This window comes from Heterodontus francisci, chromosome 32 (assembly GCF_036365525.1).
Source record: "Heterodontus francisci isolate sHetFra1 chromosome 32, sHetFra1.hap1, whole genome shotgun sequence".
Taxonomy (NCBI): domain Eukaryota; kingdom Metazoa; phylum Chordata; class Chondrichthyes; order Heterodontiformes; family Heterodontidae; genus Heterodontus; species Heterodontus francisci.
The window spans coordinates 20,028,508-20,046,999 of NC_090402.1; the positions used below are offsets into that span (position 1 = coordinate 20,028,508).

An 18,492-nucleotide genomic window follows, 5' to 3' on the forward strand; every position below is an offset into this window, starting at 1 on the left:
GCCATCGGTTGAAGTTGTTTTCTGTGATAAATTGAGCAGCGCCGTCTTTAATCCTGACAGCTGCCTGAAAGTCACAGACAGTGACGTTTCAGTGGAACAGACTGCATTTGCGCATGTGCTAGTACAGCACCCCCAAGTGACTGTGTTGTCAACAAATGCAGCCTTTAAAAAAAAATTAACAGTTCTCTATTGCTTGGGCCAAATATCGCAACATCATATTCATATGGCAGTTCAGAGGAACTCAGTTAAACTGTCTGTCTATACAGATGAACGTGAAAGATCCCATCATGGTATTTCCATGAGGAGTAGGGGAGTTCTCCTTTTGTCTTAGCCACCATGCCTCCCAACTAAGACCATCAAAACAACTTAACTGGTCTTTTATCCCAGTGTTGTTTGTGGAACCTTGCTGTGTCTACAGGGCCGCAGTGTTACCTGCCCTCCTGTATGTGTCGGAACATGGACACTGTACAGCAGACATCCCAAAGCTCTGGAGAGATATCACCAGCAGTGCCTCCACAAGATCCTGGAAATTCAATGGCAGGACAGGCACTCAAATATCAGTGTCCTCTCTCAGGCCAACACCCCCAGTGTCGAGACACTGGTCATGGCTAGTCAGTTATGTTGGGCGGGCCACATTGTCCACATGGCTGACACAAGACTCCCAAAACAAGCTTTCTACTCCAAGCTCCGTCACTGCAAGAGGTTACCAGGAGAGCAGAGGAAATGCTACAAAGACGTCCTTAAAATCTCCCTGAAATAACGTGACATTTCCAGTGATTTGTGGGAATCTCTTGCCCGAGACCGCCCAAAATGGAGAAGCAGCAGCCGGTTCGAATAATGTCAACATGCCCTGGCAGCGAATGAGTGCAAACAGCGGAAGGAGCATTCAGAATTTCTAGCATCCCATCCACTTTCTTCACAAAACACCACCTGTGGCAGAGTGTGCGGATCCAGAATTGGACGATTCAGTCACCTGAGGACCCACAACCCTGGACTGGAAGAAAGTCATCCTCGTTCCCGAGGGACTGCCTAAGAAGAAGGAGGAAGAAGGAAGAAGAAGCTGTGCGCAAATTGTTTGCTGTATTCTCTGTGCAACAAAAGAGACTGCACTTCATAATTAACTAATTGGCTGTGAAGTACTCTGTGATGTCCTGAGAATGTGAAAGGTGCTACAAAGATGCCTGTTGGCTCATCTTTAAGTTCTAGGACCAGTTGATAAAATGTTAATAAGGTGTCCAAGGTTCTTCTGAAGAGATTAAATAAATCTATCAAACATTAATGAAATAGGTAAAAGGACAACATACTAAAAACAAATAGTAAATCTGCATGCAGCTACTGAGGCGGTTAGAATTTGAGTTCTCAATGATTGCGAAGTATATTTAATACATATGTGGTGCGGACATTAAAATTAATTTGACCTCTAAGCAACTGAGGATCTTTTTTGGCATATTGCTTAAAATATTATCTGTACTCTTCCAGAAATGGTCCAAGTTATCTATAATTTTTCCTTGTGTGAACTGATAGAAACAAGGCTTCACTCAAAGTACAGTTTGTGTCATTTAAAGTAATGGACAGAAGTATTAATTGTATATTAATTGTGTTTAATTATATGCAGGTGGTGACCATTAACTGGGGATTCATTTGAGCCCCTAATAAATAGACACAAACTAAAACTGTGGTTTTAGGAGGTATATGCTTGTAATGTGCAACTCTGTAAATAAATGTGTAAAGGTTGGCTTCTGTTCTATCCTTCACTAACTGGCTTTCTGGAATAAAACAGAAGTACTTGATCAACATTTCCAAAAGTTTCACGTTGCCGCTGTAACGCTTGTTCTGTATGGAAAAAGTTAGAGAGGTTACGTAAGTAGGACGATACATAGATGTATGCCTCATATTGATGCACCTGTTCTGCAGCACAACTACACGTAAATCATTTACTCCAATAATTTAACCTAATAAGTTAATACACAAGATAGAATGGGGTGTCCTGCACTCCAGCCTGTGGTAAAATTATACACCTTATAAAACATATCCACCTCAGCCCTTAAGGCTACTTAGTTCTAATCATAAATACACAGTTCACATAAATGTGTGTAAGTTTGCATTGGTGAAGCCTGATAAAGGATTAATAGATTTGGAATTAAAGACGAAAGAGATTAATGAGCAGACAGAAGAGAATTCTCAGAGTTTAGAAATATGGAGTTTTTTTTTTGTTCTTTCTGCCATTGGCTTCACTCCCTTGCCTTTCCTACACAAAAGAAAAATTATTTCAAAAATGTTCCACAAGCCAAGTTAGTGCTGTGTCAGCATTTTTTTGCAAACCTGAAGAATATACGCTATTCACAAACCTTGTCCCTAGTGTCTCGTTATCTACTCAAATGTTGAGAATGGTGCATGGCATCCCCACTCGCAGCTGCAGACAAAGCCAGGATTTTCAGTAATGAACTTATTATTCATTCTTTGATCACAACTAGCCAACCAATTTCTTGCAATAAATGATGCACCGGTAATCTAATTGTAAACAAGAGTCATATTGGAGTATGACGATGTAACCCACAAGACTAACGGCTGCCAAGTGCCTCGAGCCAACTTTGAAATTATTTCAAACAACTTAGTAATTAAAAATACAATGCAGTAAATTCCCACAGATGCAGCACCTGACATTCATTACGTAACAGGAGCCTCGAAGTTCAACGTAATAGATCAGGAAGCTAAACATCCAGGAGTTGAAATATGACCACTCTGCTGAAATAATTTGCTCCATTCAAAGAGTTTATTATAATGCAGTAAAAGTCATTTCACTTTTCCAGCCATATGAAGCTGTTTTGATTGTCTGAAAATTGAAAGCTGTCTAGACAAATTTTTGGATACTGTATTAACTTGAATGCACACTTTCCACCTCAAGTTACTACAGATTCAAACAACTGAAAGACTGGTACAAATATTAGTCTGCAGACAACTAGAAGGAAATTTTATGCTCTCCCCCGCAGTGACTTTGCAGGCGGGGAGAGCATATAATTGGGCAGGACCCTGCCACCTTCCCACCTCCACCTAATTTAAGTCCAGGGTGGGAAGGCCTGTGAACGCCTTACCATCCCACTGCTAATTGAGGCCCTTAAGTGGACAATTAATGCCCAGTTAAGGGCCTCAATCCACCTTTGTCAGAATTAGCCCAGCGGCAGCGGATGGGCCTGTTGCCGCATGGGAAGCCCGTGTGGGTTGCTTGCTGGCATCGGAAATGCAGGGGCTGAGAATCACCACCCTCCCCCCCCCACCCCGCCCTTGCTGCCGATCCCTCTACAACCCCTACCTGCGATCTCCACCCCGCGAAATTCTTCCCGCCCTGACTTACCTGTGGCCTGGGTCCAGCACCTCTGGTGAGTCCAGTAACAGCAGCAGCCACCACCTCCATGGTGGTGCTGCTTAGGTAAAGAGCTACCAGCCTCCAATTGGCTGACAGCTCTGAGGGTGGGACGTCCAACGCTGGGGTGCTTGATACAGGGGAAGGCCTGCCGCTGTGCACTTAATTGCCTAATTGGCACTTGATTTGGTGGGCCTTCCCAAGGAGGTAGCACGGGGCTCTTGCCAGCATTTTAAGCAGTGGTCAAGACTGCCATCACCCAGATAAAATCCTGGCCCTGCCCGTTGCACTTCTAAGAGGAAATGTAGCGAAATGAAAAAGTGCTGTGTTAGCTATTCACAATTACCAATTTGAATAAAACCATAAGAACATCAAACATCAAAGAACAGTTTTTTGTTCCAACGTTTCTATATCTTTTCTGGCTCAGTTTTGGGCTCAAGATGAAGCTCATCACTGCTGATGAAAGTTGTCAAAACCATGGACTGACTCTCACATTGCCAGGTTCCTGGTACAGTCAATTGCTCTTCACTCAAATACATTTCTTTCAATTTATGTGATAATTCTATTTTTCTTGTGCAATAAACAAGACTTTAAATGATCACGAGTAAATTGAATCACATTCTTGATCATTTTACTCTCCCCTGCATCAACAACATGCTCTAACCAAATTCAGAAGAGGACCCCCTTCTGCAGCCATGAGTGTTATTTCATTTCCCACAGTCATTCCACAGCTCCTACTGTAATTTAGCAGTAATTTGTGCGGAGCAATGGGCACTTTTGTCGTAGTCCTTTGGTAGGAGTGGGTTTAAGACAGCCAAAATGATCATGTGCAAGAATGAAAGAAGGAGGACGCACTTTTCATGACCTCAGGGCATCCCAAACTGTTTTACAGGCAACGAAGGGCACTTGAAGTGCAGTTACTGTTGTAATGTAGGAAATGCAGCAGCCAATTTGCACACAGCAAGCTCCCACAAACAGTAATGTGGTAATGATCTGATAATCTGCTTTTGTGATGTTGACTGAGGTATAAATACTGGCCAGGAGACCAGGGAGAACTCCCCTGCTCTTCTCCGAAATAATACCATCCATTTGAGAAAGCAGATAGGGCCTCAGTTTAACAACTGCAGCAGTGCAGCACTCCCTCAGTACTGGCATTGAAGTGTCAGCCTAGACTAAGTGCTCATGCTTCAGGAGTGATATTTGAACCTACAACATTCTGACTAAGGCAAGAGTGCTACCACTGAGCCATGGCTGACTGCAAAGAGTTGCATTGTTGAGAGATAGGAAACATTCATCCCAAATCAAAGGATGTTGCTTTTGCTTATTATACCACGTCAACCCCAATTGACAGATAATTATGATAATAGCTAAAGAAATTGTAAACAGTAATATTCAGTCGTGTCCTATCGTTTGAAATCCAATCACACTCTGTGGCACAATCAGTATATGAACATACGAATTAGGAGCAGAAGTAGGCCATTCGGCCCCTCTAGCGTGCCCCGCCATTCAATAAGATATGTTTAGATATATGTTTATATGCATATTTCTACAACAACTTCAATGCCAAAAACCAGTGATATCAGGGGACTAACAATTAATGCAATCACATAGCACTCCTCCATCTTCTATCTTAATACAGAATTAACTTGATTTTTTTTTAAGTGGGTTAAAGTCTCGGTAAAATAGTAAACAAAGGAATGTCACATTATATGTAGGCATCAGTAGTGGACTGAATTAAGACTCCAAAGTAATAGAAGTAACAGCCAATGATATTCTTGAAAAATTTCCAAAGTTTGTCCAAAAAAGGTCCAATTTTGTTCCAACAGTAGAGATTACAGGGTGATTTAACAGAGGTGTTTACTACAACAACAACAAATATTTCTAAAGCACCTTTAATGTAGCAAGTTGGCCCAAAGTGCTTCACAGGGGCATTACCAAAGAAAATTTGACACTGAGCCACATGAGCTTGGTCAAAGGGGTATGTTTTAAGGACAGTCTTAAAGGAGGAAAGAGAGATGGAGAGGTAGAGATGGAGAGGTTTAGGGAGGGAATTCCAGAACTTAGGGTGCAGGCAACAGCAGACACGGCCGCCAACAGTGGAGTGATCAAAATCGGGGATGCGCAAGAGGCCAGAATTAGAGGGCAGATCTCGGAGGGTTGTTGGGCTGGAGGAGATGAGAGAGATCGGGAACAGTGAGTCCAAGGAGGGATTGCAAAACAAGGATGAGAATTTTAAAATTGAGGTATTGCTTAACTGAGAGCCAATATAGGTCATTGAGCATATGAGACTTGATGCAAGTTAGGACGCTTGCAACACAGTTTTGAACAACCTGAAGTGTACAGAGGGTGAAAATAGAAGGCCGACCATGACTACTTCGTAATAGTCAAGTCTAGAGGTAACAAAGTCATGGATAAGGGTTTCAGTAGCAGATGAACTGAGGCCAGGGCAGAGTTGGGCAATGTTACAAAAGTGGAAACAGGCGGTCTTAGTGATGGTGTGTATATGTGGTCGGAAGCTCATCTCAGGGTCAAATACAACACCAAGGTCGTGAACAGTCTCGTTCAGCCTCAAACCATTGCCTGGGAGATGGATGGAGTCTGTAGCCAGGGAATGGAGTTTGTAGCAAGGACGGAAGACAATGGCTTCGGTCTTCCCAATATTTAGTTAGAGGAAAATTTTGTTTATACTGTACTGGATTTCCGACAGGCAGTCAGACAATTTAGAGGCAGTGGAGGGATCAAGAGGGGTGGTTTTGATGTAGAACTAGGTGTCGTCAGCATACATGTGGAATCTGACTGTTTTCAGACGATGTCACTCGGGGGCAGCATGCAGGTGAGAAATAGGAGAGGGCCAAGGACAGATCCTTGGGGAACACCAGAGGTAAGGGTGCGGGAGTGGAAGGACAAGCCATTGCAGGTGATTCCCTAGCTCTGAATGGATAGGTAAGAAGGGAACCAGATGAGTGCAGGCCTCCCCACTGGACAACAGTGGAAAGGCGTTGCAGGAGGATGGTGTGGCCAACCATTTAAAATTATGAAGGAATGAACAGAGTAGATAGAAACACATTGTTTCCTGTAATTGAAGGGCCTCGATTGAAAAGAACATAGGTATCGATAAAACATAACAGATATATGACAGAGAAGAGAGAAATGTTTTTTCACAGAGTGAGATAGTGGAATGAATTACCAGAGTTAGTGATTGATGCAGAGATTCTGTAAACGTGTAATAGATAAATAAATCTTTGAAAGATAGCAGGCACATGGGATTAGGGCAACTGCTCGTGTGAAGGATAAACACCAACACGGTTGGGCTGAATAGCCTGTTTGTTTTATAATTTCTGTGCAATTCTACGAGAAGAAAACTCAGGGTATTCAGTTCTTAGCAAAATCTACACAACAAAAGCAACTAGAAATCTGTAGAAATGACAGCACAGAAACAGGCCCTATAGCTCAACTGGTCTATGCTCCACAATCTTATGTTATCTTAATCCTATCAGCCTATCCTTCTCTTCATTTCTCCCTATGTACGGAACTAGCTTCCCCTTAAATGTATCTATGCTATTCACTTTACCCAATCCATGTGGTAGCAAGTTCCACATTCTGGCCACTCTCAGGTAAAGAATGTGTTTCCACCACTGAATACAAGTCCAAATTGAAGTATTTGCCTCCATTTGCGGAATTTACTGGAACGAGAAGAACTGCCCAATGAGACCTCCAACAACCCATCTTTCTGCCTGCAGTGTTCAGCTTCCTGCTGTGTCCAACTGCCCTCCTCATTTTCCTTTCCTCTTCACTGAGTCAGGACGTTGCCCATTGCAATACTATGCAATATACTAGTTATTAATTTTCCAACGTTCTCTCTTTAGCACACGAGTGGGCATTGATGCCACTCTGTCTACTAAGAAGGCGAGACTAACCTGCTCAGCTGCTTGTTTACCTCTGGGTTTAATCCAAAAATACCTCAACTTTCCTGAAAGGTTGGTTTTGTACACCACTGAGAGTGCAAGTGAGGATTGTGGCATTGGCTGTGTGTTTTCTGGCAATGTCATTCAATGTATTACTTGGCATGTTGTATCCTCTGTGTGATTTGCGGGAACAACTCTCAACAGTCAGACTATTTGATAGTTCCACATTGCAACTGACAAGACAAGTGATTTGATACTGAACAATATCCCACAAACACATCCTGGAAGCTTCGACATTCACTACAGGCAATTTTACACTTTTACACTCATACTCTAACAATACTCTCCTAGCACATCTCCCACTTCCATAGGCTTGAGCTCATTCCAAAATTCTGCTGCCCGGGTCCTAACTTGTTCCAAGTCCTGTCCACCCATCTCCCCTGTGCTAACTGACCTACACTGGGGTCTGATCCAACAATGCCTCGATTTTAAAATTTTCATCCTCATTTTCAAATCCCTCCATGGCCTCACTCCCTCCCTCCCTACCTCTGTAACTTCCTCCAACACCATAGCTCTGCCAGAACTCTGCACTTTTCCAATTCTGGCCTTGGGTGCCCCTGATTTTCATCACCCCACTACTGGTGGCCGTGCCTTCAGATGCCCAGGCACTAACCTCTGGAATTTCCTCCCTAAATCTCTCTACCTTTCCCTCCTCCTTTAAGATGCTCCATATAACTTTACTCTTTGATAAGGTTCTTGGTCACCTGTCCTCATATCTCCTTAAGTGGTGCAGTGTCAAATTTTGTTTGCTAATGCTCCTGTGAATGCCTTTGGACGTTTTGTTATGTCAAGGGTGCTATCTAAATGCAAGTTGTAGCTGCAGAGCTTTGGTACAGTCGCATAAGACAATAATTTGGGCGTGGAGGTCAATGCAAAGTAATTGCAGCCTATCTTATTTTCTGTCTATTGCAAGTGAAAGATATAAAGTAGCATCATGAATTGAGCACACTGAACTCCAAGCTCAAATTGCAGCGACCAGCTCCCATTACTCGAAGCTCAGTGAGGGAGTACCATCCCGTTAAATGGCACCTGGATAAAATTATTTTATGGGGCATGATTGGCTGTGGGACTATTGCAATTGTGCTAAGAAACTGTGTAGGGGTTTGTACACCACTGAGAGCACAAGTGAGGATTGTGGCATTGGCTGTGTGTTTTCTGGCAATGCCATTCAATGTATTACTTGGCATATTGTATCCTCTGTGATATTTGCGGGAACATGGGCTTCTGCACTGACATGATCAATGATAAATCAGCCGCCCCCCTATCCACTCTGTGTCTCTGGAGTGGATCACAATTCCCTAAATGGATCTATTATCTCTTGGATTAGCAAAACTTAACCCCCTGATCTAATGATCAGTAGCACATCTGAAGAATACCAGACCCTACAGCCAGCTAGTAAATGTCTGGAAATCAGATATTTTGGATATTTTTTAAATGTAAATAAATCTTTTGTTGAAAGCACACCAAATTAGCTGTGACTGGTTCTGTAAAAAAGGCACAAAGACAGGGCTCAATAGTGCTTCCCAAGACATGGGGTTTACTACAACATATGCAAAGCCACAAGTCATGGTTTATAGTCTTCTTTTGTATAAAGTGCCACTCTAATGGAATCAGCTCCTAGCAATAAACGGTTACTACACAGTATAAACAGAGGTCTAGAATCTCTGAGACTCGAGACAAAGGTGCTGCAGTATGTCTCTTTCTGATTGTGACTCCTTTCTTCAGCACCTGTTATTGTTCAAACATTTGACGACTTACTTCTTTCTACCAAAGGTATCTCCATCATTTAACATTGAGCTGCCGAGCAACCGTGCTGGGAACTGAGGGACTTAAAGGGGACTCCCCAAGCTAGGAAATGACTCATACTTCCTCTTCCTAACCAGGAACTGTTAAAAGGCAGCAATTAAGCTGTAATTTAACCAGCTCTCAGTGACACCATAAACCATGAGAACAAATGCAAGTGCTTTCTGAATCCCTTTGGACCGTCTCAATTAACCTATACTCATTACTTACTGCAAACCATCCATTACAGTTACAATATGTATACACATTATGGTCTAAAAATGATAGCAACGTTAACAGCACTTAACTCCAATGTGAAAATTACTTTGATTGATGCCATTACTGCAGAAAATACTCTCCATGACTTACATGGAAGCAGAATAAAGGAATTATTTTGCAGGGGGAAAGCAAAACTATCGGGCCATTCCAATAATTTATAAAAATATAGATACCTGTGTAGAAAATCACTTGTATTCCTTTTTGTGATTCAATGTCCCGAATCCCAGTCTGTGTGCTCAACAAATGCTTGTATTTTGAACCCTATATATTATGCACCAGGAACTTACTGTTCACCAAACAACTAAACTTTTGTTGTTTTTTTTTGGATGCTTTGCATTGATTAACAGAGACCAAGATAGCGCCGGAACCTTCAAAACAGTCGGGCTTTAGTTCAAGGATTCCAATGGCCTCGATTAACCTACAGTTCAATACTCAGAACATTATGCACATCAAAAGTCATGAATAAGTTTCAAAATCAGCCATGAGTTGTAAAGAAATCTACGCCTGTTTAGCACATTGCTCTTTTTGCCTGATTTAATCATATTACGTTTGTTGGAACCTGACTTGGGGGAAAAGAATAAATTCCAATCATTAAGGCAGGCAGGACATGTTGGTGAAGTAATTCAGTCAGCCTTTTCAGATACTTTGTGTGTGAAATACAAAGTATAACTTCACAGACAATTTGGCATGGCGACTTCAGATTTGCTGCCAGAGAAACCCATTGCGGATTTATTTCTTAAATCCATTTCTTACCTGCTAGGTCCTCTTTAGAAGAGACCAGGCGTGGAGAACTGTTCCCTGGTTCTATCTTCAAAGATAATCTGTATATCAAGGGAAAAGAGGAAAAAAAACAGGCCTTCAGTTAAATCTGTGTAGGCTCATTGATCACAGAAAGGAAAACAGAAAATGTTCACTTTTCCTCCAAGGGAGAAGCAGGAAGCTCATAATTTCTCTCAATGAATATCAAATAGGTTGATTGTAAAGACATTTGTTCTTCTTTGGAACATCAAGCATAGAACACACATCTGATCTCAATTGTCCCAGTCAGAACTTCCTGTAGTTGATGATTCTGAGACTTTATATTTTTGAATGGATCAGTAATCACATTATCACTATTTTGTTTACCCCCTGGGAAGTCTCTACGGACCCCCAGGGGGTCCGCAGACACCAGAGACACTGATCAATACCCATGCAAAAATGGAATCCATTAAGGTTGAAATATTTATTTTGGACAGGAGGGTACAGCTTAGAGGACATATTCTGAAATGTGGGAAGTCTACTGCCTTTTCTAGAGATGCAAAAAAAAATACAGTTTTCTTTTCAATTGACGCCTTGGTACAATGATTTCACTGACAATATGTCACATTCATTTAAATAATGGTTATTATTTTTCCTGTGACCTTTGCACATTTGAACAAATCAATATTGCGTGACCAGCTTAGATCATCAAAACCAGTTTCACATCTCTGTTACTTTCTCACTTTTATCTTTTCCTTCCAATTTCCACCACCCGCAACCGCCCCTGAAGGCTCTGGCTTATACTGGGAAGCGGCTACAAGACTGCTGGCTCATCCTGAGTAATGATTCTGGCTGGCTCAAGCTGGCATATAGTTCCACGGTAGCATATCATTCCATTGGTGCTGATCCTGCTGTATGGTTCCACGAGTGCTGGTTTATACAGAGATATGGTTCCACTGGTGTGAGCTCATGTTGGGGTACGTTTCCATAGGTAACAGTTGCACAAGTGACCAAAATGGACACCAGAGCTGAGCCCAATCCTGTCCTCACCTTTCAGTCAAGGTCGATAGATAGTGTCAGGGTAGGAATAGGGTTGCCAACCCTCCAGAAATGCCCTGGAACCTTCCAGAATGTAACGCTAATGTCCAGGACACTGCTTCCAGCAACCCCAGAGAAAAAGCAAAGTTGCATTCAAAAACTTGTTTTATTTTTAATTTTCTTTGAACACTATTGCTTACGAGTTATAAAAATATTGGATCTGGGGGGTGTAAAGGGCTCTTTGACTGACAGTCAACAATCATCCAATCAGGTAATAAAGTGTTGACTTGCTTTCCAATCAGTGTGAGAAGGTGGGGCACTGGGAGGATTGACATGTTGGCTGACCAATGGCAGGAGTGTGGTGGTGGGTTGGCTGGAGGCAAGCGGTCATGCGATGACTCCTCCAGGAATATGTCCAGCCAGAGTTGGGAACCCGAGGTAGGAACTCGGAATGTTCTCCCTTCCGTAACCCAGAATTTCTGAGACCAACTCCAGCATCCGATCGTCATGTCAGCTGAAAGTAGCTAACACAATATACAGTCCAGGATGAAAATGAGATCTTTCATGATCACATGCTTTTAAAAGGATTAGTGTCATATCAAAATCGAAACTCTTAAAAAACACATCTGATGAAATACAGTTTAGTTTCTTTCAATAAAAGTTGCATTATCCCATGACAAAGGTTGCGAAATACAAAGCTACCACGAGCTGTATAACTAAGAATTATGAGGGCTGATTTTCCTCAGTAGGCATAACCAGGCACTTGTACTAGTGCAAGACACTGAAGGTCCTCTGTGTTTATAAAGGGAAGAGCATATTGTTTCCCTGACCAGGGCCACTTTGCCCGGATACCCCTGGTGTAGGCCCTGCCCACTCCCCCAACCTTGGCAATAATTAAATGGGAATGAACAACAAATGGGAGCATAGCTGCCAGATACAAGCACTGGGGCTTTCTGGCTGCTGCTGAATATTGTTTGGCTGGGAACATTTCTTAAAATACCGCAATGAACTTGCGTCCCTGTTTTTTCAGGATGCCTCATGACCCCCTGCAGACCTTCTAATTTATGCAGGCTCCCAGCACAGGCCCATTCACAGAATCGTTACAGTGCAGACGGAGGCCATTCGGCCCATCGTGTCTGCACCGCCTCTCTGAAAGAGCAACTCCCTCAGTTCCATTCCCCTGCCTTCTCCCCATAACCCTGCACATTCTTCCTTTTCATATAAATGTCTAATTCCCTTTTGAATACTTCAACTGAACCTGCCTCCACGACTTTCTCAGGCAGTGAATTCCAGACCTTAACCACTCGCTGATGAAAAACGTATTTCCTCATACCACTTTTGCTTCTCTTACCAAATACTTTAAATCCATGCCCTCTCATTCTTGATCCTTTCACGAGTGGGAATAGTTTCTCTCGATCTACTCTGTCCAGACCCCTCATGATTTTGAATACCTCTATCAAATCACCTCTCAGCCTTCTCTTCTCCATGGAAAACAGTCCTAACTTCTCCAATCTATCTTCATAACTAAAATTCCTCATCTCTGGAACCATTCCTGTGAGTCTTTTCTGTACTCTCTCAAACGCCTTCATGTCTTTCCTCAAGTGTGGTGCCCAGAATTGGACGCAATACTCCAGCTGAGGCCGAACTAGCGTCTTATACAAATTCAACATAACTTCCTTGCTCTTGTACTCTATGCCCCTATTAATAAAGCCCAGGATACTGTACGCTTTATTAACTGCTCTCTCAACCTGTCCTGCCACCTTCAATGACTTATGCGCATATACACCTAGGTCCCTCTGCTCCTGCACCCCCTTAGAATTTTACCCTTTATTCTCTATTGTCTCTCCATATTCTTCTTACCAAAATGAATCACTTCACATTTCTCTACGTCGAACTTCATCTGCCACCAGTTTGCCCACTCCACCAACTTGTCTATGTCCTTTTGAAGTTCTATATAATCCTCCTGACAGTTCACAATGATTCCAAGTTTTGTATCATCTGCAAACTTTGAAATTGTGCCCCGTACACCAAGGTCTAGGTCATTAATATATATCAGGAAAAGCAAGGGTCTCAACACTGATCTCTGGGGAACTCCACTACAAACCTTCCTCCAGCCCGAAAAACATCCATTAACCACGACTCTCTGTTTCCTGTCACTCAGCCAATTTCGTATCTATGTTGCTACTGTCTCTTTTATTCCATGAGCTACAAGTTTGCTCACAAGTCTGTTGTGTGGCACTGTATCAAATGCCTTTTGAAAGTCCATGTACACCGCATCAACAGCATTGCCCTGATCAACCCTCTCTACTACCTCCTCAAAACACTCCAGCAAGTTAGTTAAACATGATTTTCCCTTAAGAAATCCATGCTGGCTTTCCTTAATGAACTTACATTTGTCCATGTGTTCTGATTTTGTCCAGAATTATTTTTTCTGGTTTTCCCACCACCGAAGTTAAACTGAATGGCCTGTAGTTTCTGGGCTTATCTTTACACCCTTTTTTGAACAAGGGTGTAACGTTTGCAATTATCCAGTCCTCTGGTACCACCCCCGAGTCTAAGGAAGACTAAAAAATTATGGCCAGAGCTTCTGCGAATTTCACCCTCACTTCCCTCAGTATCCTTAGATGCATTTCATCCGGCCCTGGTGCCTTATCCACTTTAAGTACAGACAACCTATCTAATACTACTTCTTTATCAATTTTAAACCCCTCTAGTGTCTGCCGTACCTCCTCTTTCAACATTGTCTGGGTTGCACCTTCTTCCTTGGTAAAGACAGATGTAAAGTATTCATTTAATTCCTCAGTTATGCCCTTTGCCTCCATGTGTAAATCCCCTTTCTGGTCCATAATCAGCCCCACTCCTCCTTTTACCACACTTTTACTATTTATAGGCCTATCGAAAACTTTGGGATTTCCTTTAATGCTTGCTGCCAGTCTCTTTTCATGTTCTAGGTTTTATTGCTAAGTTTCTTTCCATGCTGCTCCATTTGGACATCATGACTGCAAACCGAGCACAAGCCCAGTTGTGTTACTTTGGGGAAACCTTGGATGAGGCTAGTGAGGTGCATAAAACACCATGTTACGAAGGTTTCCATTTTTTGTTAAAAACTTGAGAATCTATATTTTTAAAAACTGAAAAGGATTTCATAGATGCTGGAATCTTGAAGAAGATATACTTAGGGTGTTTTTCTTAAAAGGAAGGTCAACAGAAGACTGACAAGTAAAGAAGTTTTTACTGGAAGGCACATGTTTGTAAAGAACAGCAAGGTGTTGTGTTTTGGCCTTAAGAGCTATTTGCTTATTGACAAGTCAGGATTTATGGTGTCATAGGACTTGCCTCTAGAAAGGTTTTTGTTTCATTTTTGAACAGTTAAAAAAGCCAGTTGGTTTGGCTAAAAACAGGCAGTCGGAGCTTGCTTATGGACCGGCCAGGAGAAGACCACCCTGCTTATCTTGCTCTTGAAAAGCAAAACCTGTATCAAGTTGTACTATTACCTCCTGTATTTGAAGAAATCCCACATTCCCAGAAAACTTTACATCTTTGAAAGAGTTTTGCATCGAATGTGTTAGATTTGAAACCTTTGTTGTTGCACACCTGATGTAAGAACTATGTGAAGCCTACTGCGCTGAATATCTTTGAAAGCCTACCCAGACTGTTCATCAACATTGCCTGGAAAGATTCCTAGTGACTGCCACCTATTTGCCTTTGGGACACCTCACCAAACAAAGGGCTTCCATTCCTTCTATAAACATAAGTTTTTTTTTATTCCTTCTATTTCTTGGTAACAGCTGTAAACAAAAATCCCTTTTTTTCCCGGTTAACCGGTTCTGTATGTGAGTGTGTGAGGGCTAGGATAAAAAAATAAGTAACTTTAATGTTTCAATTTGCGTATATGTTTACTTAATTATTGGTTAAGACTTGTTTTATAATAAATGGATAATTTTGTTGTTTATTAAATAAACCTGCTTGGTGTGCTTTATTCTGGGAACAAATAGAGTATCTGATTGACTTTCGGTAAATGGGAAAATGTAAATATATGCTGTGACCTGTGGAGAAGTGGGACTGAGTTAACAGTGCACTCCTCCTGCCTTGGTCGTAACAACTAGCATAGACCAATTGAGCCGAATGGCCTGCTTCTGTACTGTCGATTGTATGTAATACGTAAACCACATTGAAAGAAAGTCTTTCTTGTGCTATTTTATAAACCAAACAGCTTGAGAGGGGGTCATGTTGTGATGCACTTCAGGGGTTTGAACAATATAAACCAGAAAATAATTTCTTAAACAACATCCTGATTCAAAGATTGTGTTACAGTCTTTCACAACTAGCTTTTTTTAATAAAGATAAATATTTCCATTTCTTTGCCATTACTGATTTTCTCTTTTCATGTTTTGCCGTTGTAATTCATATTTTCCATATACACTGCCATGCTATTACTGGGTTTGAATTTTGCTGCATGTCTTTCCTCACAAGAAGTGTTTTTAACAAGACTGATTGACCAACCAACCCAGACCAGGATTATGATCATATTACGACCAAAAAGAAAATGCAGCTAATCTGAAACATAAACAGAAAATCCTGGAAATACACAGCTGGTCTGTGAGTGTCAGAAAAAAGATTGTACCTGAAATATTCGCATGTCTTTTCTCTTCACTGCTGCTGACAGGACTGCTGCATGTTTGCAGCATTTTCTGTTTTTGTTTATGATAAAAGTTAGATAACAGGAGAGAGAGCACTCTTTGCCTCTGAGGCCAGAAGGTTGTGGGTTCAAATCCCATAAAGAGATTTCAGAGTAAAATCTCAGCAGACTCTCTGGTGCAGCAGTGAAGCAGGGTGACACAGTCAGAATTGCCATCTCTCAGAAGAGATGTTAAACCGTCTGCTTTCTCAGGTATACATAAAAGAACTGTTATGACCAGGTGAGAAAGGTGTCTAGGGGGTCCCTCTCAGCCTTCACCTGGTCTTACCATAACAGGGTTTAATTTTAAACACACCATGTTTTTAGCTCCCCCTTGGTGAATCCTTGCTCACCGCTTTCCAATTCAAGGGGTATGGGGTTTACTTTCCCTTCAGACACAAAACCCTGATAACCTTCAGGAATCCTATTAACTTCTCCTGCACTTGTAGTAGTAAGACTCCTGGGTCTCACTCTTACAGCAGTTAAAGCCACGGCCTGTTCTGCTGTGCTTTCCATCAGGCTGGCTTCTTCACTGAGCAGGTGTGCCCTGATTAACCCTACAGGTTTTCCCTTCAGTTTCCAGCCATCAGCTTTTAAATGACCTGCTTTATTATAATGAAAGCACACAGGTCTCTGGGTCTCACTCTTGCTCACAGCACCTTCCTTTTCAGCTAGAGAAGGACCCCCTGTGTCTCCTGCTTTCCTTTCTCTCTCAGGACTGCTTGGGCTTCTATCACCTTCCCACCCTTTGTACTTTTCAGAGTCGTGGGGGTGACTAGGAAAGGTTTTCCCTTGGGAAACCGACTTATAAATTAAAGCAAACTCGTCGGCCAGAACGGTCACTTGCCGGGCTCTCTGAACCTGCTGCTCCTCTACATGGGTCTTTATTAAGAGTGGGAGAGAGTTTTTAAATTCCTCTAACAAAATTACTTCTCTGAGATTCTCATAGCTGAGCTGTACTTTAAGAGCCCTCAGCCACTGGTCAAAAGCCAGCTGCTTACTTCTTTCAAACTCCAGATAAGCTTGATTAGCTTGCTTCTTGAGGGTTCTAAACTTTTGGCGATAGGCTTCGGGTACTAATTCGTATGCCCCGAGGATAGCAATTTTGGTCAGTTCATAATTTGATAAACTCTCATCGGGCAACAGGGAATAAACTTCATGGGCTTTCCCAGTTAGCTTGCTTTGCATTAAAGAGGCCAGATCTCAGCTGACCATTTAGCTGCCTTGCCAGTTTCTCAAAGGAAACAAAAATGCTTCTACATCTTCCTCATTGAATTTTGGAATTAGTTGAACTAGTTTTAAAATTCTGTACCCAGCCTTGAATTATGCTCCCCCATATTGGCCATGCTTTCACTGGGGTTACTCTGTTGCCCCCTAGTTAACTCAAGTTTCTTCAGCTCTGTCTTTGCATTCTTTCTGGAATATTCTTTCTCTCTCTCTCTCCTGCCTTTTATTTTCTTCACGTTCCATCTGGAAGGCTCTTTCTTTCTCCCTCTCCTGTAATTCAAGTTTCCTCTGTTCCAATTGTAACTTTGCTAGCAATACCCTGTTGGGATCTACTTTTAACCTTGTTTCTGCTTCTTCAGATTCAAGGGAAAAATGGTTGGCCACCAGTCTTAGGAGTTCAGACTTCCTAGCCTTGCCACGTACAGTGATCACACACTGCTCAGCAATTTTCCTCAACTCCTCCATAGACAGTGCTTTTAACTTAGCCCAAGTTACTTCACCCTGGCTTGGGTAGCTACCAGCTTTAGTTGCAGACATATTAGTATTCAAGCAAACACAACTACAAGAAAACCTGTATTAATCTTGCTCTTTTTTAATTGGGAAAAATTTGGCTTCCCACTTCCAATTTCTCTCGTTTGTCTGTGAGTAAAATACAGGACAGTAGCCCACAAATTTCTGTTATGACCAGGTGAGAAAGGTGTCTAGAGTTCCCTCTCAGCCGTCACCTGGTCTTACCGTAACAGGATTTAATTTTAAACACACTGTTTTTAGCTCCCCCCTTGGTGAATTCTTGTTCAGCGCTTTCAAATTATAAGGCAAAGAAACCAATACAAACAGACTTTCTTAGGTTTAAAGAAGAAAAGTTGAAATTTATTAAACTTGAACTTAAACTCTAATTCGGTTGACAGCTACGGTACATGACGCGCCCACGCTAGCATGCATCTGTGATACACACATGCAAATAGAGACAGAAAAGAGCAGAAGAAAAATAAAGTAGAAACGTTTGAGGCAATATCTGAAGAGTTTTTGTTACGGTTCTTCAAGCTCACTGTAGAGTCCTTGATTGTAGGTAGATCTTGTTTTTCATTGGGACCCAGTATTCTTCTTAAACCTTGTTCACTGTAGGAGACTTTTCTCTCTTGGGGTTCATGTCTTCAGTGGATTCAAAGGCTTCTGAGAAAGAGATGGGAGCAGACAGGAGAGATCTTCTCAGTCCAGGAGCAAACAGGCTTTCTCAGGTCAAACTCTCTGGGGCTAGTTCAAAAGACCCCTGGAACAGCTAGTTAGTCATGTGACCAGCTGGTCCAACCAGTCCTGGCCCCTGTGGATTGCATCACTCCAGCAGGCCCTGGAATGCGCTTCCCCACCTCCTCACTGTGATCAACATCCATTGTGGGTTGAATGTGTCAGGGAATGGTCCTTTG

The 18,492-nt window shown here is 42.1% G+C and overlaps 1 protein-coding gene across 7 annotated transcripts in view; it reads right to left on the reverse strand.

The window, feature by feature from the left end:
• ralgps1 (Ral GEF with PH domain and SH3 binding motif 1) overlaps window positions 1–18,492 on the reverse strand; it is a 650,997-nt gene that overhangs the window by 97,555 nt on the left and 534,950 nt on the right. For all 7 annotated transcript variants that reach the window (XM_068012423.1, XM_068012421.1, XM_068012419.1 and 4 more), the window contains one exon: window positions 10,141–10,208. In XM_068012423.1, the coding sequence (XP_067868524.1) occupies window positions 10,141–10,208 (68 nt within the window). The remainder of the gene's footprint in view (window positions 1–10,140; window positions 10,209–18,492) is intronic.